At 52.3% G+C, this 18,223-nt stretch overlaps 1 protein-coding gene across 2 annotated transcripts; it reads left to right on the forward strand.

Annotated features, from left to right (window-relative positions):
- Positions 1–112: 112 nt before the first annotated feature.
- PIGO (phosphatidylinositol glycan anchor biosynthesis class O) lies at positions 113–18,209 on the forward strand. 2 transcript variants are annotated; one of them, XM_054652230.2, is made up of 11 exons: positions 113–668; positions 1,180–1,673; positions 3,620–3,763; positions 4,842–4,965; positions 5,977–6,136; positions 7,299–7,472; positions 9,870–11,439; positions 11,950–12,153; positions 12,425–12,627; positions 13,389–13,459; positions 14,056–18,209. In XM_054652230.2, exons 2-11 carry the CDS (start codon positions 1,181–1,183, stop codon positions 14,174–14,176), a joined length of 3,264 nt encoding a protein of 1,087 aa, XP_054508205.2. In that variant the 5' UTR covers positions 113–668; position 1,180; the 3' UTR covers positions 14,177–18,209. The 2 variants fall into 2 exon arrangements, with proteins under 2 accessions (XP_054508205.2, XP_054508206.2); XM_054652231.2 differs by lacking the exons at positions 13,389–13,459; positions 14,056–18,209 and having other exon boundaries at positions 12,421–12,602.
- The last annotated feature ends 14 nt before the right edge of the window (positions 18,210–18,223 follow it).

Genomic DNA, 18,223 nt, shown 5'->3' on the forward strand with positions numbered 1-18,223 from the left:
ATTCAATGCCAAAAGGGGATCATCCCTCCTCAACAGGCTCCTGCTGGGATCTCCCGTGGACATGCAGTGACATACAAGAGTGAAAAATTAGATATTACAAAAAAATTCTTCCTGTGAGGGTGGTGAGGCACTGGCGCAGGTTGTTCTGGGAAGTTGTGGATGAGGCTCTGAGCAGCCTGGTCATGTTGAGGGTGTCCCTGCTAACAGCAAGGGGGTTGGAACTAGATGATCTTCAAGGTAGATGTCCAACCCAAACCATTTTATGATTCTGTGAATTTGGGGACCTCACTCTTACGAAGTGAGAAGAAACTTAAGAAGTGAGGTCCTGTCTCAGTGCATCCCCTCTCTGGGAGTGTGAGCTGCTCTCATCATCCCCTCCTCTGTCAGCTCCCAGAAGCTGCCCTACAGTGCGTGACTGTGCGTTCTCCACAGCGAGCTCCTCACAGCGCTCAGCACAGGACGGGGAGCGCCTCTGTCGATTAATTAATTACTTGATTAATTAAAACAACACTTTGCGGTTATGAGTGTGCCTCGGTGCCGGGAGGCGCGCTGGGACCTCCTGTCCGCCAGGCGGCGCTGCCGCCCCACGCCGCCCCCCGCGGTGCCGCTCTAGCGCGGTCGGCGCCACACGCGGCGCTTCCGGGAGCGACGGGCGCCGGGAGCCGCAGGTGGGACGGGACGGGAGCGGGGTCTGGGGGCTCTAAATGGGGCTGGGGGGCCGGGAGAGGAGTCTGAAGCGCGGGGGACACAAGGGTACCGCTGGTGTGAAGTGGCGGATCGGGAGTCGGGGGTGCAGGGGAGGGGCTGGGGGTGTGTGAAGGGGAATGGGGGTGTGTGAAGGGGAATGAGGGGTCGGGAAGGGGATGGGGGTACCGGAGAAGGGCAGGGGGTGCCGAGAGGGCGCTGGGCAGTCGGGAGGGAGCAGGACTCGGCTCCCGTTCAGGAGGGGATACAAGGAAGTGCGTGGGGCAGTTGCCGGACACGGAGTGGGACCAAGTAAAGTCAAGGCAGGCTGATGTGGGTTACTGCGGGACAGGCTGGTGTGGGACCTGTTGGGCCAGGGATGGGTGCTGGTAGGGAGGGAGCGGTGCTGGGCCAGGTATGGGTGCTGGCAGGGAGGGAGCAGTGCCTGCCCAGGTAGAGCCGCTGGGGACTGAGCCTGCCTGTCCTTCCCTCTAGGATGCAGCGGTGGCCAGTGGTGCTCTTCCTGGCCTGGGTTTGCTTTCTCTTTTTTGCTGGTATCGGGCTCTTTATGAGTGGCTTCCTGCTCACCCGGATCGAGCTTGCCAGCAGCAGTTCCTGCTCAGACCCACTCGTGCCTCCACTCTGGGAGAGGCAGAGCCTCCCGCCAGGCTCCTGCTGGGCTCCCCAACGCTTTTCCAAGGCCGTGCTCGTCATCATCGACGCCCTCCATTTTGAGTTTGCCCGCTTTGACCCTGCCAAGGCCAGCCCGCTGCCCTACGAGAACAAGCTGGGTGTGCTGCACCAGCTGGCCACCTCCCAGCCCCGCCATGCCCGCCTCTACCGCTTCCGAGCCGACCCCCCCACGGCCACCATGCAGCGCATCAAGGGCCTCACCACCGGCTCCCTGCCCACCTTCATCGACGTGGGCAGCAACTTTGCCTCCTATGCCATCCAGGAGGACAACCTGCTGGCACAGCTGGTGCAGAATGGTGAGTTCCTGGCCTTTAGCTCAGGCAGGGGAGTTTCAGGCTGGATATAAAACCACTTTTTTTTCACAGGCATAGGAATAGGTTGCCCAGGGAGATGGTGGAGTCACCATCCCTGGAAGTGCTTAAGAGGCATCTGGATCTCCTGCTGGGTAGTGTGGTTTAGGGTTTATAGTGGTGGGTGGATGATTGGATTGGATGGTTTTGAAGGTCTCTTTCAACCTTTATGATTCTGTGACTGGGGCTGTTCAGCCTGGAGAAGAGAATTGTATTGCAGCGTCATAGCAGCCTTCCAGTACCTGAAGGGGGCCTACAGAGAAGCTGGAACTGAATTCCTTGTCAGGAACTGTACTGGTAGAATGAAGAACAATGGGTACAAATTGACAGAGAAGTTTAAGTTAGATATTATAAGAAATTCTTTACTATAAGGAGACACTGGAACAGGATTCCCAGGAAGGTTGTGGATGGCCCATCTATGCAGTGTTCAAGGCCACACTGAATAAAGCCTTGAACAACCTGATCTACTGGGAAGTGTCCCTGCCCATGGGAGGGGGCTTGGAACTGGATGATTTTTAAGGCCCCTTCCAATCTCTTAACATTCTATGATTCTGTCACTGTGGGCAAGGCAGCAGCCCTCTGGGACAGGGCACGTGCAAACCTCTGCTCAGTTTGACCTGTATTCCAAACCTTGATTACTTTCTCCCTGGGAAGGGCATTCCTTACAACAGATCCCCCCTGTGAGCTGATTCTTTCTCCCTGCTTAATGAGAGTTACCCCAGGCAGGGTCAGGTAGGCAGGCAGGGCATTGTCAACTTGCTTTGGCAGTGAGAAGTAGCTGTGACCATGACTTTATCTTCATCATCTTCAAAGATGACAAGAAAGCAGGTGAAAGTGGCTGCACTGGTGGTGTTTGTCCCAAGGTCACCCCCAGGAATGCCTGTAGGATTGCCAAGGTGGTGCTGTGTGAGGCATGTGACAGGGGAGGAGCCAGGTGTGCCAGGTGGTGCCAGGTGTGCTGTGGGGGTGACTCTCAGGCAGCCAGCCTGCCTGGACAGCTGCCTGCAGCCATGAGGCAGCAGCCTCATCCCATTTTCATCGTGGTTTGGTGCTGCTGGGGGTGCTTAGTGCAGCTGTAAAGGGCTTGTTATGGTGGGATAATGGAGTAGAGGGGAGAGGACAGGCCACAGTGGTTTGTTACCCAGAGAGACTTCCTCCCAAGGCTCATAGTGGGCTAAGGTGACGTGACTTTGTGTGAGCAAGGTGGGCAAATGCAGTGAGTCATTTGAGGCAAAATGATGATCACAGCATATCCTGTGGCAGAGTAGCAGTCTCAGAGAAAAAGGTTCCTTGCTTCCAGGCTGAAGAGGCTCTGTGGAAACACAGCTGGCTGATGACAGGCAGGGCAAGGAGAGCAAGGGCAGAGGGAAGCATGAGTGCTTTTGCCTTCTCTTTTCCGTGTCTGGAGCACCATCACCATTGTGTTTAAAAGCAAGAGTGCAGGACTCACATCTTCTACTCCATCACCTGCTGCCTTGCATTTTGCAATGGGGTCAAAGGCCTTGGGTGAGGCTTTGTCTGCTTCAGGCTGCACGCTGTGCACCCAGATGTGTTCAGGCTGCACCCTGTGCACCCACCTGTGTTGTGTTGGCCCAGGAGTCTTCCTTCAGGGCTGATGGGTCAGGTCAGCAATAAGTTCTGAGGTTATGCAGTGGCTTTGGTGGGGAGGGCAGTTATGGGCTTACAGGTACTTGTGGGCTGGTCCATCCCTGTAGTAAAAGTAATTTACAGATGGTCTTTTTTTACTGAACGTTTTAGTTTTGAGTGTGGGTTGGAGAGGAGCCATTGCTCCAGATTTTGACCTGGGTCTGCTCAGGCTCTTTGTATTGTTGTGGTCACAGCACAACCCAGGAGGGCTTCATCTCTCATTGGTTCCTTTTTCTCTGGCTCAGGAAGGAGAGTGGTCTTCATGGGTGATGACACATGGGAAGGACTCTTCCCAAAGAAGTTCTTCCGTTCCTATTTCTTCCCTTCTTTTAATGTGAAGGATCTTCACACTGTGGATGATGGGATCCTGCAGCATCTCTATCCAACTGGTAAGTAGCTCTTTCACCAGGGCATGGATAAACCTAGTCCTACTGCAAATTCGAGGTAGGGCTGGAGGATTTTTTCTGTTACAAAGGAACACTGGGCAGTTACACACTGCTGCCCTAGGATTACAGTGCTCTAGCTGGATTTCCTCAGATAAGCCAGTTCTTGGAGCCCACAGACAATTTCTGTAGATACCTTTCCTCTGTCTGGGACAGAGTACAGCTTTTTGGGATGAGGTTAGACTTCTACATCTGTCTTAGAAAATACACTGGCAGGATGGAGACAGAGGAGCACCTTACCTTTGATACGTGGCTGCCTAGGCAGGCACACAATGCTCTGGGGGAAACACAAGTTAGAAGCCTAAAAATAGCACTGCTCTCAGCAAAGCATTGATGATTCCTAGTCATGGGAAGAAGGTGAAGCATGAAATAGGTGTTTTCCACCTCCCTGAGGTCCTGGAACCAAGGGACATGTTCTTTCATTTTCCTGTGTCTGAATAAAAGCAAATCAGAGGTGCAGTGGCCTTTCACAGGCAAGCCTGTGTGCCTTGTGTGAGAGCTACAGGTCATCATTTAATTTCAAATATGTTGGTTTTCATGTGTCAAGGCCTTGAAGCAGAGGGAAGAGGCCAGGGTAACTCTAACTAGGGACTGTGTTGGTGTGTCATGCCCATGTCCTGGGATGCAGAGGGGCACATTGATGGGTCCAACCTAAAATATCTCCAGGCAAGGATAGGAGTTCTGGGTTTTCCTTTTTCTGAGCATTCCTTTGTTTCAGCTTTGTCTTGAGGTAAGTTCAAGGTGACTTGGGTGACATTATACTGTTCCCCTCCTGAGGGGAGGAAAAAACCAGGGATCCTGGGATGTTTGCAAGGCTTTGAGGTCCCCGTGCCATTGCACCCAGGAACCTCTGGCCAAGAGCATGCCTGACTTAAAACCTGAATCTGTTTCCTCAAGAGGTGGCAGTGACAGTGGCAGGAGGGGAAGAAACAGCAATATCCAGAGGCAACCAGGAAATTTTGGCAGGAGGATCCAGGCTCAGAATTCCAGGCTGGTGCATAATAAGTTTGCTTTTGTTCTGTAGTGGACAGCGGTGAATGGGATGTGCTGATTGCTCACTTCCTTGGCGTGGACCACTGTGGGCACAAACACGGACCCGACCACCCTGAGATGGCAAAGAAGCTCACCCAGATGAATGAGATGCTCAGGTGATCAGCGTGGCACTGAGGGGTTGCTAGCTGGCCTCTCCCTTCAGCCAGGCTGGTGAGATCTTCCCAGGGAACTGACAGATGCAGAGGGCAACAGGGAATGCTTACTGAGCCTGTTAACATGGAAAACAGCTTTGGCCAGCAGCAGCTGGAACCCCAGCTATGGGCAGTATTGCTTGCATAGATGAGTGTTGAGAGGTTTGGTTTCATAAGTAAGGCTGCCCTCTGGTCTTGCTTCTCTACCAAACCATGAGATGATAGTGCAGCTGGAGTGTAACTGAGCCTCTCTCTTTCCATCTTTAACACGGAGATTGTCCCACTGAGGTCTGGCTAACGTTTGAGAAGCAGGTGGAGGACCCTGGCTAGGGAATGAGCGCTGCTGCATTTATCATAAAGAGCCATGAGCTGCACCTTTCAGACAGAGGGCAGGATGGGATACAAAAATTTCAGTCATGCAGATGTGTCTCAGTCCAAAATGCTGCAGGATTCTTAGAGCTGCTTTTAAGTTCTGCTGCTAGAAAGAGTTGGGAACTTTCCCTACTGCATCTGAGAGCGCAGCATATACTGTGTCATACCCACTGCATCCTTCAGGGACTAATCCCTGCTTTTTTCCTTTGAAGTGGGAGATGTCCCACATAACATGATACATGACCCAGATAGAAGCAGCCTAAAATTCTGTTTTTGGGAGGAGCCTTTCTTCTGAATTGCATTTTGTCACGATCCCTGACAGCACTGTTTGCTGGGGTTCCAAACAAGATCAGTCCACTCTGTCTTAGAGCTCTGAATTTTCAGTTTGGTGTTAAAAGAAGGATTTAAAACAACCCTGGACCCTGGCTTGTTACAGTTCTGCATCAGCATTTAGGGTTTTTTTGCTCATATCATTTTGCTCATACCCGTTTGTGAGCTTTACCTCTGTGGTGCAGGCAGGCTTGCTGGAGAGATATCCTCTTCCACTTAGGCTAGTGGAGCCCTTGCCCAGGGACGAGTTGACCTTCCTTATCTCGGTGGCAGGTCCTTGGTGGATCACCTGGGGAATGACACTCTTCTTCTGGTGGCTGGGGACCACGGCATGACAGAAACTGGAGACCATGGTGGCGACAGCGAGAAGGAAGTCAATGCAGCACTGTTTGTGTACAGCAGGACACCCCTGTTTGGCAGTGGCCCTCCAGAGGTGAGGAGCTGACTTTTAGCTATTCCTGCCCCAGTTGGTGCCTGAAAACTGCACCCTGGGATTACAGAGTTTGACTGGGATTGTTTAGAATGAGAGGGATGGGGAGTCTGTCATGGAATAAGCTGAGTTGGAAGGGACACATCAGGATCATCAAGTCTAACTCCTGGCCACGTACAGTACACCCCCAGGGATCATGCTGTGTTCCTAGGAGCATTGTCCAAACACATCCTGAACTCTGTTGGGCTTGGTGCTGTGACCACTTCCCTGGGGAGCTTGTTGCAGTGCCCAGCCATCCCCTGAGTGAGGAATTTTTTCCTACTATCCAACCTAAATCTATCCTGACACAGCTTCAGACCATCCCCTCAGGTTCTATCACTGGTTACCACAGATAAGAGATCAGTGCCTGACCCTCTTCTCCCTCTCGTTAGGATGTTGAACACCACCAGGAGGTCTCCCCCCAGTGTCCTCCCAGCTGAACAGACCAAATGACTTCAGCCACTCCTCACATGGCTTCCCCTCCAGACTGTTCATCAGCTCCTGGCTGATGAACTCCTGGCATTTGGATGCTTCCTAATAGCTTAGCATCTTTCTTATATTCTGGTGTCTAAAACTGCCCCCAGGACTTGAGGCCACCCCTCTGCAGAGCAGAGCAGGACAATCCTCTCCCTTGCCCAGCTGTTGATGCTGTGCCTGATGCCCTCAGGACAGGTTTGGCCCTCCTGGCTGCCAGGGCACTGCTGGCTGTCATTCATCTTTCCATCAACCAGGACCTCCAGGTCTCTTTCCATGGTGCTGCTTTCCAGCCTTTTCACCTTGATTGAGAGGAGTGGGAGGTCTGTCACCTTGTCTCTAGAGGGCAGTGGAAGGGCTGACACAGCATACAGAGGACTGAAGTGTTCAGAATGCATGTTCAGGTCACTACAGCTGTGAGGGGTGTTTGTGTGGGGCCAGGTGAGCTGTTGGACAGCCAGTGCCTTCTCCATCAACCTGCAGCTTCCAGCAGACACGCTTCTCACCAGAGGATTCTTGGGGAGGGTAGAGCTGTGCCTCTACCTGGATTCACCTTTGAACAGGGATGTCTTCCCCACTGTCCTCTCAAATGAGTGAAAAGCTGCATTGCTGGGCTCTCTCTGAATTTCTGATTCCTCCCCTGTCTCTCCAGGAGCCTGAAACAATTCCCCAAGTGAACCTGGTGCCCACTGTGGCCCTGCTGCTGGGAGTGCCCATCCCCTACAGTAATATTGGGGAGGTGATGGCCGAGCTGTTTGCTGGGGACAGTGATGGTGTGTCTGCAGCCTTGCAGCAGCTCTCAGTCTATCACATCAATGCCAAGCAGGTATGGCCTGTGGTAAGCCTCCCATTGAACTAGAGGGGAGAAGGAGTGGGTTTTTAAGCACAGACTTCTGCTGTTCAGTGGAGGTGAGATGGTGACATGCTGTTATCTTCATAGGGAACTTATTTTGAAGCATTACATCCTTGCAGTGTTTGCTCCAGTAAGACAGCTCCATTTTCCCTAAAGAGAAATGATAGCCACCTGTTTAGTGCTGTGGTATGGCAAATACTGTCTGGGAAAGTGGTGGGTGGCTGGACTCAGATGGTCAGAAGTGGATTAAGTAATAGGGGATGGTGGTTCCTCAAGTCTGAAGATGACCAGAGGCAAGTGTTGTGATTGGAGATTTGAAAGTAAAAGTGGAGATTTTGATGCTGCTTCAGTTTTCAGGGGGAAACACTGTTAACAAAAGAACTATTCTAGATTAATGGAAGAATGAAAACAGTAATGAAAGACCAAATAAAAAAAAAAATAACCATGTAACAGTTAATACTAAAGTAGGATACTGAAGGAGCAATTTACACAAAGCACAACAAAATACAGAACCCCAGGAGCAGATTGACAAAACTTGCATGAGAGTCTCTACATCAAGTATAAAAGAATCTAGGCATTGGGGCAGGCTAAGTGAGAGCCTCTATGGCTGATGTGAGGGCCATCTGTTGTGACTCTTTGGTCATGCTACAGACCCAGCTTTGCCACAGGCATTGCAAGGCATGCATCTCAGCAAATGGCCACTTATAGAATATTAATCCCGATGTTTCCGGGTGTGTCGTGCCTGGCTTTGTCTGGCCCTCGCTGCTAGACCAAAGGCAGCAGCTGTGGTGTTTCACCCCAGAGACACCTTTGGCCAGCTGGATGCTGCAGCTGGGCACTCAGAACAAATCCAGGCAAAGTAGGAACTCAGTTTACCTCTGGTGGAAAAGGTTCAGATGACGATGAAGAGAAAAGAGCGGGTTCTATTGTAGAGTCTTAATCCAGAGTTTTATTTCCGGGTGGTAGGCCTCTGAATGTGGTAACAGCACGCAATAGAACTCCGGGCCACATGGGCTCGTGTCCTTTTAAACCCCCCCCCGGGGACAAGGGGAGGGGGAGGGACAGGTGAGAACCAACCAGGTGTGAGGAGGGAAAGGCTCGAGGGATATAGACGCTTGGACAGGCCAATGAACCCGGACCTGAGGGGCATCTTTTGAACTTCTGCCAACCACACGACGCCCTTGCTGGAATGTTAAGATTGATTGACAAGCTCTTAGCAGGAGGGCAAAAGGGGAAGGGGGAAGGTTGGCACACCTGGGGGGGTTGGGATAGGCAAAACAGGAAATCACACTGCAACAGCCACTCAGTCTTTGCGGGATTCTGGATTGCTGGGAGCACAGGAATAATTCCTCCAGTGCCCAACCAGCTCCTTGGAGTGCCAGTTTGACACCCCTGGTGCAAGCCAGTGAGGAGCTGGAGACAATGATTGCTGATGGGAAGACAGAAATACTCAGCTCTGTAATTATAGTGCAGCAGAGTGCTCTGACATTTAAAGATCATACTGTATGTTAGCGTCCATTAATCACTGAGGATATCAATCATCATTTGTTAGGAATTAGCATTATCAGGTCGTGCCTGTTTAAATATTTGCACTCATTGTTTGAGGAGGTTTCTGGCTCAATAATGGTGGTGTTGAAGAAGCTGTGGCATTCCAGGGAGGCCTATGAGAGAGCCAGTGCATGTGTATGCCATCCATGGGCAGGGACAGACTGATTCTGATTGTGCTCTGAAGCAAATGGAAGGTGTGTGAAGTTACGGATGCAATTCAGGGTTGGAGAGATCTAAGCAGATGGATATCTGTGCAGGTTCTCTGCCCTGCTAATGCCCCTGTAACACTTCTTTTATGACTTTGGGATCGTAGCTGCCTCTGTTCATGTTGCCTTGAAGTAGAAAGCAAAAAGAATGAGTTTTTCTTAAAACTATGGTGCAGTGTTTTAATGTGCTATTATTGAAGAAAGGGAAGCAGTTTGGTTTCATCCACTATAAGTTCTTTAATATGATGTTTTTCCTCAGACAAAGCTGTAAAACTCAACATGGGGCAGATTAACAAGTCTTTAATAGCAATGACTTGGCCTTCTGAAGGACATTTGTCTTATTGCTGCCAAATACTCCATAAAAGCCCTTATGGGGTTCTGCACAGCATTAGCAGAGGTGTAGCTGCCGCAGTCATCATGGCTGTCGCTAAGGATGTATGTCTTGAGAGGGATGTCAGTTTGGAAGAGAGATTGAGTTTCCTGATGGTGACATCCCTGGGTGGCAGGGTTTGGTAAACTGGGATTGTTTCCATTATGAAGGGGCAGCGTGAAACAGTGAATCCCATTCCCAGTTTGCCCAGTGCTGCTGTCTGATCCTGTGTCCTTCCTCCTGTAGGTGGATCGCTTCCTGCAGTCCTACTCGCTGGTGGCTCAGGACCTGCCAGCAGAGCAGCTCCAGCACCTGCAGGAGCTCTTCTCCAGTGCTGTGGAGGAGCACACACAGCTCCTGACCCAGGTGCAGGGGACGACAGTGCCTCTGGAGCTGAAGCCGAGGCTGGGAAGCCTCATCGGTCGCTTCCAGCGCTACTTGCGGGAGGCACGGGCTGTGTGTACCCAGTCCTGGGCCCGCTTCCACCCCCTGCGTATGGTGGGGGGCTGCATCCTTATTGCTTCCTCTTGCTTGCTCTGCTACATGGCCTCAGAGCTGGCTGCATCTTCACAATCTCTCTGTCGCAGCTGCCTCCTGTACCCGCTCTTCTGGGGCCCTGTGGGGGCTGCTCTGCTATGGCTGGTCCACATTTTCACCCAGGAGGGGCTGGATCTGCTCCTGGTGTCATCATGGGCAGCCGCTGCTTCTCAGCTGGGTTTTTTCTGGCACTGGTGGGGCCAGCATCTCAAGACAGCCCGTTTGACAGGCAGTCAGCCACCCTTGGCCAGTGGTGGCCTCAGGCAGAGGCTGCGAGCATGGCTGGGGCTGGCCTTCCCCATGGGCATTCTGGTGTTCCGCTGTGGAGCTATGTTCTCCGACAGCTTTGTTGTGGCCGAGGCACGGGTGGCCCCGTTCCTGCTGGCCTCACTGGTGATGTTACTAGTAGGCAAGCTCCACTGGGATGGTCACCTGACTGTGCCAGAAGGTCCCAAGCAGCAGCTCCTTGGCATTTCTTCCTACCGGAGAGAGATCTGGTACCTGCTGTGCCTCGTGGCCATGCTTCTGGTCTGCGTGCGCCTCTCCAGTTTCTTCCACCAGTGCCGCGAAGAAATCCCTCAGTGCCGGCCCTCTGTTTTCCTCTCCCCACTTGCCAGCCTGAGAAACACACGGGCCAAGAACCTCTTCTACCTCGTGTGCGTGGCCTTGCTGGCTGGGCTGGTGTATGCAGTGCAGAGCTGGCTGAGGCACTATGGCAACCTGAACAGCTCGGACCCCCTCGTGCTCTTCGTGCGCTGGGGTTTCCCACTGGTGGTCCTTTGCATTGCCTGCTACTGGGCCGTTGCTTCCAGCGCTGATGACTCTCTTGGCAAGCTGCAGGAGCTGGTGCAGGTTGCAGTTGTTGTCTTTCCCAGGGCTGTCTATGGACTAGCATCCATGGGCCTGCTGCTCCTGCTGTGCAATCCCATGACAGTGTTTGCAAAGGACACACGGGAGTCAGAAGGATCCATTGTCACTCCCTACCTGGGGGTCCCTGGCTCCGAAGTCGACTTCCTCCACGTCATCCCTCAGATCTACAAGAGGATGCAGGAGTCTCAGAAGAGCCGGCTGGAGCAGGGAAGCTGCAGGGCCACTGTTGCAGCGTACGGGCTGGGCAGCGTGTACTCAGCAGCCCTGGTCATAGCCCTCACCCTGCTGGGCTTTCTCCTGATGCTTCTGCACAGCGAGCGGCTGAGCTTTGCCTTCCTGCTCCTCTTCGTGGAGGCCTTTGTGCTGCTGCACATCCACACGTGTGCCAGAGGCCTTGCTGGAGATGCTGGTGAGTCTGGGCTCAGTAGAGCAACCACTGGATGTGTTCCCTGGGCTAACTTGCAGTGACCTTGCCTTAATTCCAGTGGGAGAAGCAGGATCTAGTTTATAGATCTTGGGAAGGAGTGGTGCACTGGTCCTCAGGATACTCTTAGCTTTTTTTAGAGCTGCTTAAATCCTCTAGTAGAACAAAGATGCATGCAGCAGGGATGTGAACATGGGAGAGGGAGGAGTGTCAGGAAGAGGAGCTCTCTTCTTCCCAGGATGTGAACAGTCATCTAACCCCACTGGTGCTGACAGAGTGCAGTAGCAAGGCTACTGGCACCAGCAGAGGGAGTGCTGGCCCCTTGCTGTATCTGTGGGAGGAGCTGGACTGTTTCCTGTCTCTTAAAAGAGCCAGCATGGAAAGGGAACTTGGGGAAAAAAAGGTCACTATGCTTTTTTCGACCATGGATCTGTCTTGTTCCTTGATGCTGATATCCTCACCCCCTGCCTCTGTTTTTGTTTTTTATTCTCTCAGAGCTGTTTTCAGTGCCGTGGTATGCAGTGATCTCCTGGCTCCTTGCTGCTTCACAGTTCTTCTATTCCACAGGCCACCAGCCTATTTTCCCAGCCATCCACTGGAATGCAGCCTTTGTTGGCTTCCACCTTGACCACAGCACAAACCTTCTGCCTGCTGTCCTGGTGGGAGCCAACACCTTTGCCTCCCATATCCTCTTTGCAGGTAAATAAATTTCTTCCTGGGTTGTGGAGCCTGAGCAGACACAGCTCACTGCAGTGCCTTACCTGGGGCTCTGTAGGTTGAGCACGAGGCAATAAAGGCTCCAGCACCAGCTGAGCAACAGCATCCTTGCTGTTCCCCTTGTGGGGCCACAGCAGCCTGGCCTGGAGCTGGGGTATGTGCTTCCTGTACATCTAGGGCAGGATGGCAGAGCCTGGACTGCTCCTCACCTCCTGGGCTCTGATAACTTCATGTGCCTTTGTCCTTGAGGTAGTTGGCTGCCCGCTGCTCCTGCTGTGGCCCTTTGTGTGTGAGGTGTCCACCTCACAGAGGAAGAAGCCCAAGAAGGAATCCCGGGAGGAGCTGCAGGAGGTGGAGGAGCACATGATGGAAATGAGGCTGCGGGAGTCTCCAGAGGAGTTCTCCACTGCTCTGCTGCAGCTGGGATTGAAGTACCTCTTTGTCCTTGGGGCACAGGTATGGGCAGAGGCAGGGTGGCTGTGGGAAGGGTTGTCTAGGAGGAAATTGGTGTGCTGTGATAACTGTGGGGTTTTCTGATGAGAGAAAGGGGTCAGCCTGGACACAGACAGGCCCTGGGGTGGAGTGTCTGGTTGCAGGTGGAAGAGCAGGTCCCTTCTCAGCTATGCCATTTGCTCTGTGATTTGGGAAGGGCATGGAAGCTGCCATATGGATTAGGATGCTTTTCATACCCATATGCCTGCTCAGGAGCTGCAGGCTTGTAATCCTACTCCGTCTTTCTTAGCATTCCTATCTCACACCAGCTCTGGTTTTCATATGTGCTGTAATGATTTAGGAAGCTAAACACCAGAAATTTTAGTCCCGTGAAAGAAGTTAATAGTTTTCTGGGATTTATCTCTTCAAATCATTCTCCTGTGTTGTCAGACCAGAGACAGTGCAAGGGAAGGGGCAAGCCCTGCAGCAGAGAGAAGCAGTGCCCCTCTCAGTGAAATAGTAGGTCAGGTTAGCCACAGTGTGAACCCTCCCCTGTGCTGCCCCAGCCTGGCCCCACAAGCTCCTTCATGTACCCCAAAGCTGCTTGTGTTTCCTGACTTGAGGACATCATGGAAGGGAGTCCTCTTTAGGATCCTCATTCTTGATGTGTGCTGTGCCAGCCTCTCAGGCATGTGCAGTTTAGTACCACCTTCAGATATGAACATAGTGCCCAGGAGGACTCTCCAGAATCAACTGTAACTTGTTTTTCATGATCTTCCCCACAGCTTCTGGCCTGTGTTTGTGCAGCTATGATCCTCAGGAGACACCTCATGGTTTGGAAGGTCTTTGCCCCAAAGTAAGTCCCAGAAGTTGCTCTGATGCTGGATTAAGACTCATGTCCCTGACACCTTGACTAGAGTTCACAGACAGTAATTTTGGAAGAGACCCTGTGATTGATCTTCTGACTCATTGCCTAGTACTGGTTGTAGGAATATCCCTAACTAACTCCTGCTTGAAATTCAGAAGCTAGACTTGAGCTAGAGCCTAGAAGTTTCTCTTCATCTGAATTTCCAAGGATACACAGAGCCCACCTGGAAGCTGAGAATGTTGTAGTCAGAGAGCCAAAGGTAAGGATATGAGACCAGAAGTGATAAACCCAGAAATGCTGAACCAGCAAACCTTTGAACTAGTCAGTGTGAAGGGTGCCCTAACCTCTGGGGGATTTACAATCCCACCTGAGTCAACAGGTCCTGTATGGCCTCTAAATCAGATGAGTGCTTGGCTTACAGGTTTCAGGCAGCAACTGCTGTGGCGTGAATGTAATTCAGGTTTTAGGATGTGGGATGCTACCAGCCTCTTATTGTCAGGAAAATCAGTCCACTGGAGGGTAGCATCCTGTCTCTGCAGTCATGCTGGCTGTTGTATCCTTAACTGCATCTGTTGTGCCTGCAGGTTCCTCTTTGAGTCGCTGGGCTTTGTGGTGAGCAGCATCTGCCTCTTGCTGGGGATCTCCCTGGTGATGCGTGTGGACTGTGCCGTCAGCACCTGGTTCAGCCAGCTCCGGCTGAGGTAGCCCTGGAGGTGTGGGGAGCCCAGGCTGTGCTTGTCTCCTTGCCTCCCTCAGGCTGGCAGGGGTACACGAGCCGCCAGCAAACGAGTGCCTGCCCACAGCAGCCAGGGATTCTGCCCAGCTCCCTGCTGCTGTGCTGAACAAAAGGACTGGAGCCAACTGCTCCTGGCTCATGGGGATGGTGTTTCTCAGCAGGGGAGGTCAGAGCTCTCGCTCTGGGCTTTGCTGGCAGCAGGAGGACTCTGCTGCAGGAGCCCAAGAAGCAAGAGTTCTGAAGTGCTCCTCTGGAGAAACACCAATGGGGGTCTTTCTGGTACTTCCCTGATGCCTTCCACAATGTGCAGTTGGTAGGCTTCAGTGGCCAGCAAGGTGTCACTTTGACTGTGCAAAGACTCACGGGATGAAGCCAGCTGAGGAGGAGAGAGGAGGTTGGAAGGGGAGGGAATGTCCCACAGCCCCCACTTGTTTTCACATGCTCGGTTTTCACACTGGAATCACACTGCACATGGTTCCATGCACATGGTTCCTGGAGCCTCGGTGGCAGCTACTCCTCTGTAAAGTCAGACAGTTGCTCTGTAGTGAGGCCTCTCTTGCCCTGCACTCAGTCCCACTTTCCTGGTTCCCTCAGCCCTGTGAAGTGCAGTGGGGAGCACTCTGGGCTGCCTTCTACAGCAGGCTTAGCTTGGGCCAATGGTAGCAGGGACAGCTGTGTGCAAGACCAGAAATTCTCCACTTCTGTTCTCAACCTGTCCGGGTCCCTGTGGGCTGGGTGGTAGCAGCCAAGGCTCTTGATCTCTTCCTGCCTGTGTGCTGCTGGATGCTGGCTGTTTACTGTGAACAGTTAAGATGCAGGAGGATGTAGTGACACAATATGGGCTTACACCCATGTTGGGCCTGGCCAGCAGGAAATAGGAAGTAGCTGGAGTAGCTGTCCCAGATGCAGGAGTAGCTTCTCTTGGAGAAGAGCTACAGAGGCTGAGAACAGCTACTTGAAAGCCTGGAGCAGGCACCAATTCTTCTGGGAAGTGGTTTAACTTACTGGTGTCTGTGTGTGTGTGCTGGGTGCTGTGGATCAGATGCAGTCAATCACATCCATCATCCCATGTTTGGGGCTTGTCTCCCCCTTGGCCTTGGCATTCTCTGTGAGACTTCATGTCACAAGTAAGCTATGCCAAACATGCCCTTGACTGCTCAAAGTCAGGAGGCGTGGTGTTTCTTTCTTTATGGGCACAGGTAGAGGGTGGTGACCATGGTGCCTGGCCACATCCCAACTCAATTCCTCCTGCAGTTTCCATTGGAACTGGGATTCCTTATTGCCCTGAACCACTGTGTGGCATTACTTGGTGCTATGAAACCTTTTGTCTCTTTCCAGACAAGTCCCAGACAAGGACTGCTTGCCTGGGATTTCTGCAATGATATTTGCCCAATCCCATTAATTTTTAACTCATGCACCATGACTGCCCCTCTTTGAGTCCCTTACTGCAGACTGTTAGCATAACTCCAGGCTTTTCTGCTCCTCTGCCCTGCAGAGTCCCAGGGAAAATCTCTCTCATGATTTCATTTGTTGCCATTTTTCCCAAGTGCCCAGTTGCTGTGGCTCTTGAGGGCAGGTGGAATTTTGTATTTTACCCCTGCAAAATGCCTGCACAGTTGTTCAGATACAATTCCAGTGAGGCTTAAACTGTTCTTGTATTAGGTTTCCATTGCCTGGCCTGCTCCTGATCTGCTGGCCGTGCCCTGCTACCTCAGCCTCTCATGTCCTCTGCTCTGTGGTCCTGCTCAATTTCACCCGTCACAAGCAGGGGCTGGTTTGTAGCTGGCATCACACCCTGGCCTGCCTCACTGCCTGGATGCACAACACCAGTGCTAGCACAAGGAAGGGCTAGTGGCAAACAGTGAGGGAAGCTGAAATCTACAGGAATTCATCAGCCTACAATTAAAATGGGCTTAGGCACCCTTAAAAATAGGTTATTTGCTGAAATCTGACTGCCTGGTGGCCATATGCTTCTGAAGGAACAAGGGGTGCATTGATATGGGGAGGAGGAAGGGGGTGGAGGTAGGAGTTGCCCAGTAAATTTTCATTTAGTGTGAGGTTAATCTGGATAACACACATTGCTAAACCTCAAGGCTGGAGCTCAAATTGGTCTTCCTGTAACCTCATAACTGGTCAGGAGCTTTCTGCCTGCTTGTATTTGTGCTGGCAGAAGTCCTTGTGGCCACTGATTGTGTAGGACTGGCCCCTGATGTCCTACAGCTGCCACCCAGGCCCCTTGGCTTCCATCTCTGGGGCTTGTTTCTCTTTTCACTGGTCACTCCAGTGCAGCTGAGCCTTCCCATGCCCACTGTTCATGGCTGGAGCACTCACATGGGGCTTGGGAATCCTCTCCTCACCCCTCCATGCCACCCCTCTGCCATGTGTGGGCTCATGGTCCCGGGAGGCCAGGGAGAGCAGAGGGAACAGCAGAGCTGTAGCCTCATCAAAGGACACACTTATCTCACCAGAGACTAAACAAAACTTGCAGTGGAAGAGCTGCAAGTGCATCCTTGTCACTGCAGAGATGCCATGGAGTGCTGGCTGCTTGGACACGGCAGACTGGCTGCTACACCAAAGATTTCAGATTCACGAAGATGAGTTTTCCAAGGACTGGAGATGCTCTTGCTTCGTTTCATTGACTGTTTCAGTCTTTGTCAGCCTTCCTCAGCTGCCCTCAAGCTGATTGTTTGGCTGCCATTCTTCTGAGCATGCTGGGGATTACAGAGTTAATGCCAGTCTAGGGCCTGGCGACCTTGGAAGCAGATCATGCTGCTGATGCTAGAGCAGACAGGGCTGTGTTTGCTGATTTAAAACCCCAGGAGGGGGTTGACTCCTAGTCCAAACCAAGGCTCTTTGGGAAATCTGGAGTGCTGGGGAGGAGGTTTTGCCCCACATCCCTCCCAAGAGGGCATAGGGCCCCACTTGGCTCTCCTAGAATGGTTATGCCAGGCAGTTTATTTCTGGTCCCTCTGTCCCTGGGCTGAGTGTGACAGGGGACAGAGTGCTCAGCTGAGCAGTTTTCATCCTGCACTTCACAATCTTTCTGCACTTTGGGCTTTGCAAGTGCTGTGCATGTATTTCTTGGCAGGGGAGAGCCATTGGGAAACTTCCCTGGCTCAGGCCCATGGTGTGTCCCATGGTCCTGGCACAGAACAAAAATTCAATTGTGTCTCTTTTTTGCTGCGTAGAAAATAGTGACCAAAAACTGCAGCCACTGTGAAGAGTTGTGAGTGTTGGGAGCACCCGCAGCTCTGGTCTGTGGGGCTAACACGGATCCCAAGGGATGGCACTGTTTTGGGGAGCCCAGGGCTCGTTCCAGCTCTGTTCCCACAGCCATTCCTCTGTCCCATTTCTCTCTGGTTTTCCCTCAACTCTTCAGGCTGCTTTTTTTATGCCAAGGCACAGTCCCAGTCTCGGTGTGCATGTCCCCCCTTCCCCTCAGGAAGCAGCAGTGCCAGTGTGTGGGAGCAGGGCTGGGGAGCCCTGCTCTCTCCTCTGAACCCTGACTCAGTGCACCACCTGGCTTGGAGCAAGATTGTTGTTTTATTTTTTATTAACCTCTTTGTACCTCAGTCCCTCATTTGGGGGGAAAAAAAAAAAGGGGATTGACCAAGTTGTGGAAAGCAACCTGGGAGCTCTGCATGCAGCATGGTGCTACACTTTCCTGGGTATCTACATATCTGGCTGTCAATGCTTTCATTCACATCCAGCAGCTACACCTGGAAGGTGGAAGCCATGCTCAAGTCTCTGCTGGGAAGCAGAGCCTTTTTCTTTTCAACAAACCCTCCAAAACAGGCAAGTTGGCTGTGCTTGTTCACCTGGCGCCCTGGGCACGGCACGACCGATCCCGTGAGGCAGCCAGGAAGGGGTTGCTCCGGTGTTAAATTGCATAATTAATTAATCGGGAATAGGGGGGAGCCGTGATTTGCTGTCCAAGGGTGGCACGGGGCTCTGGGCAGCTGTGAAAATGATGTCTGCAAATAAAACGGTGAGAGGCAAGGAGAGCTGTGTCACCT

Source organism: Agelaius phoeniceus, chromosome Z (assembly GCF_051311805.1).
Source record: "Agelaius phoeniceus isolate bAgePho1 chromosome Z, bAgePho1.hap1, whole genome shotgun sequence".
NCBI lineage: Eukaryota > Metazoa > Chordata > Aves > Passeriformes > Icteridae > Agelaius > Agelaius phoeniceus.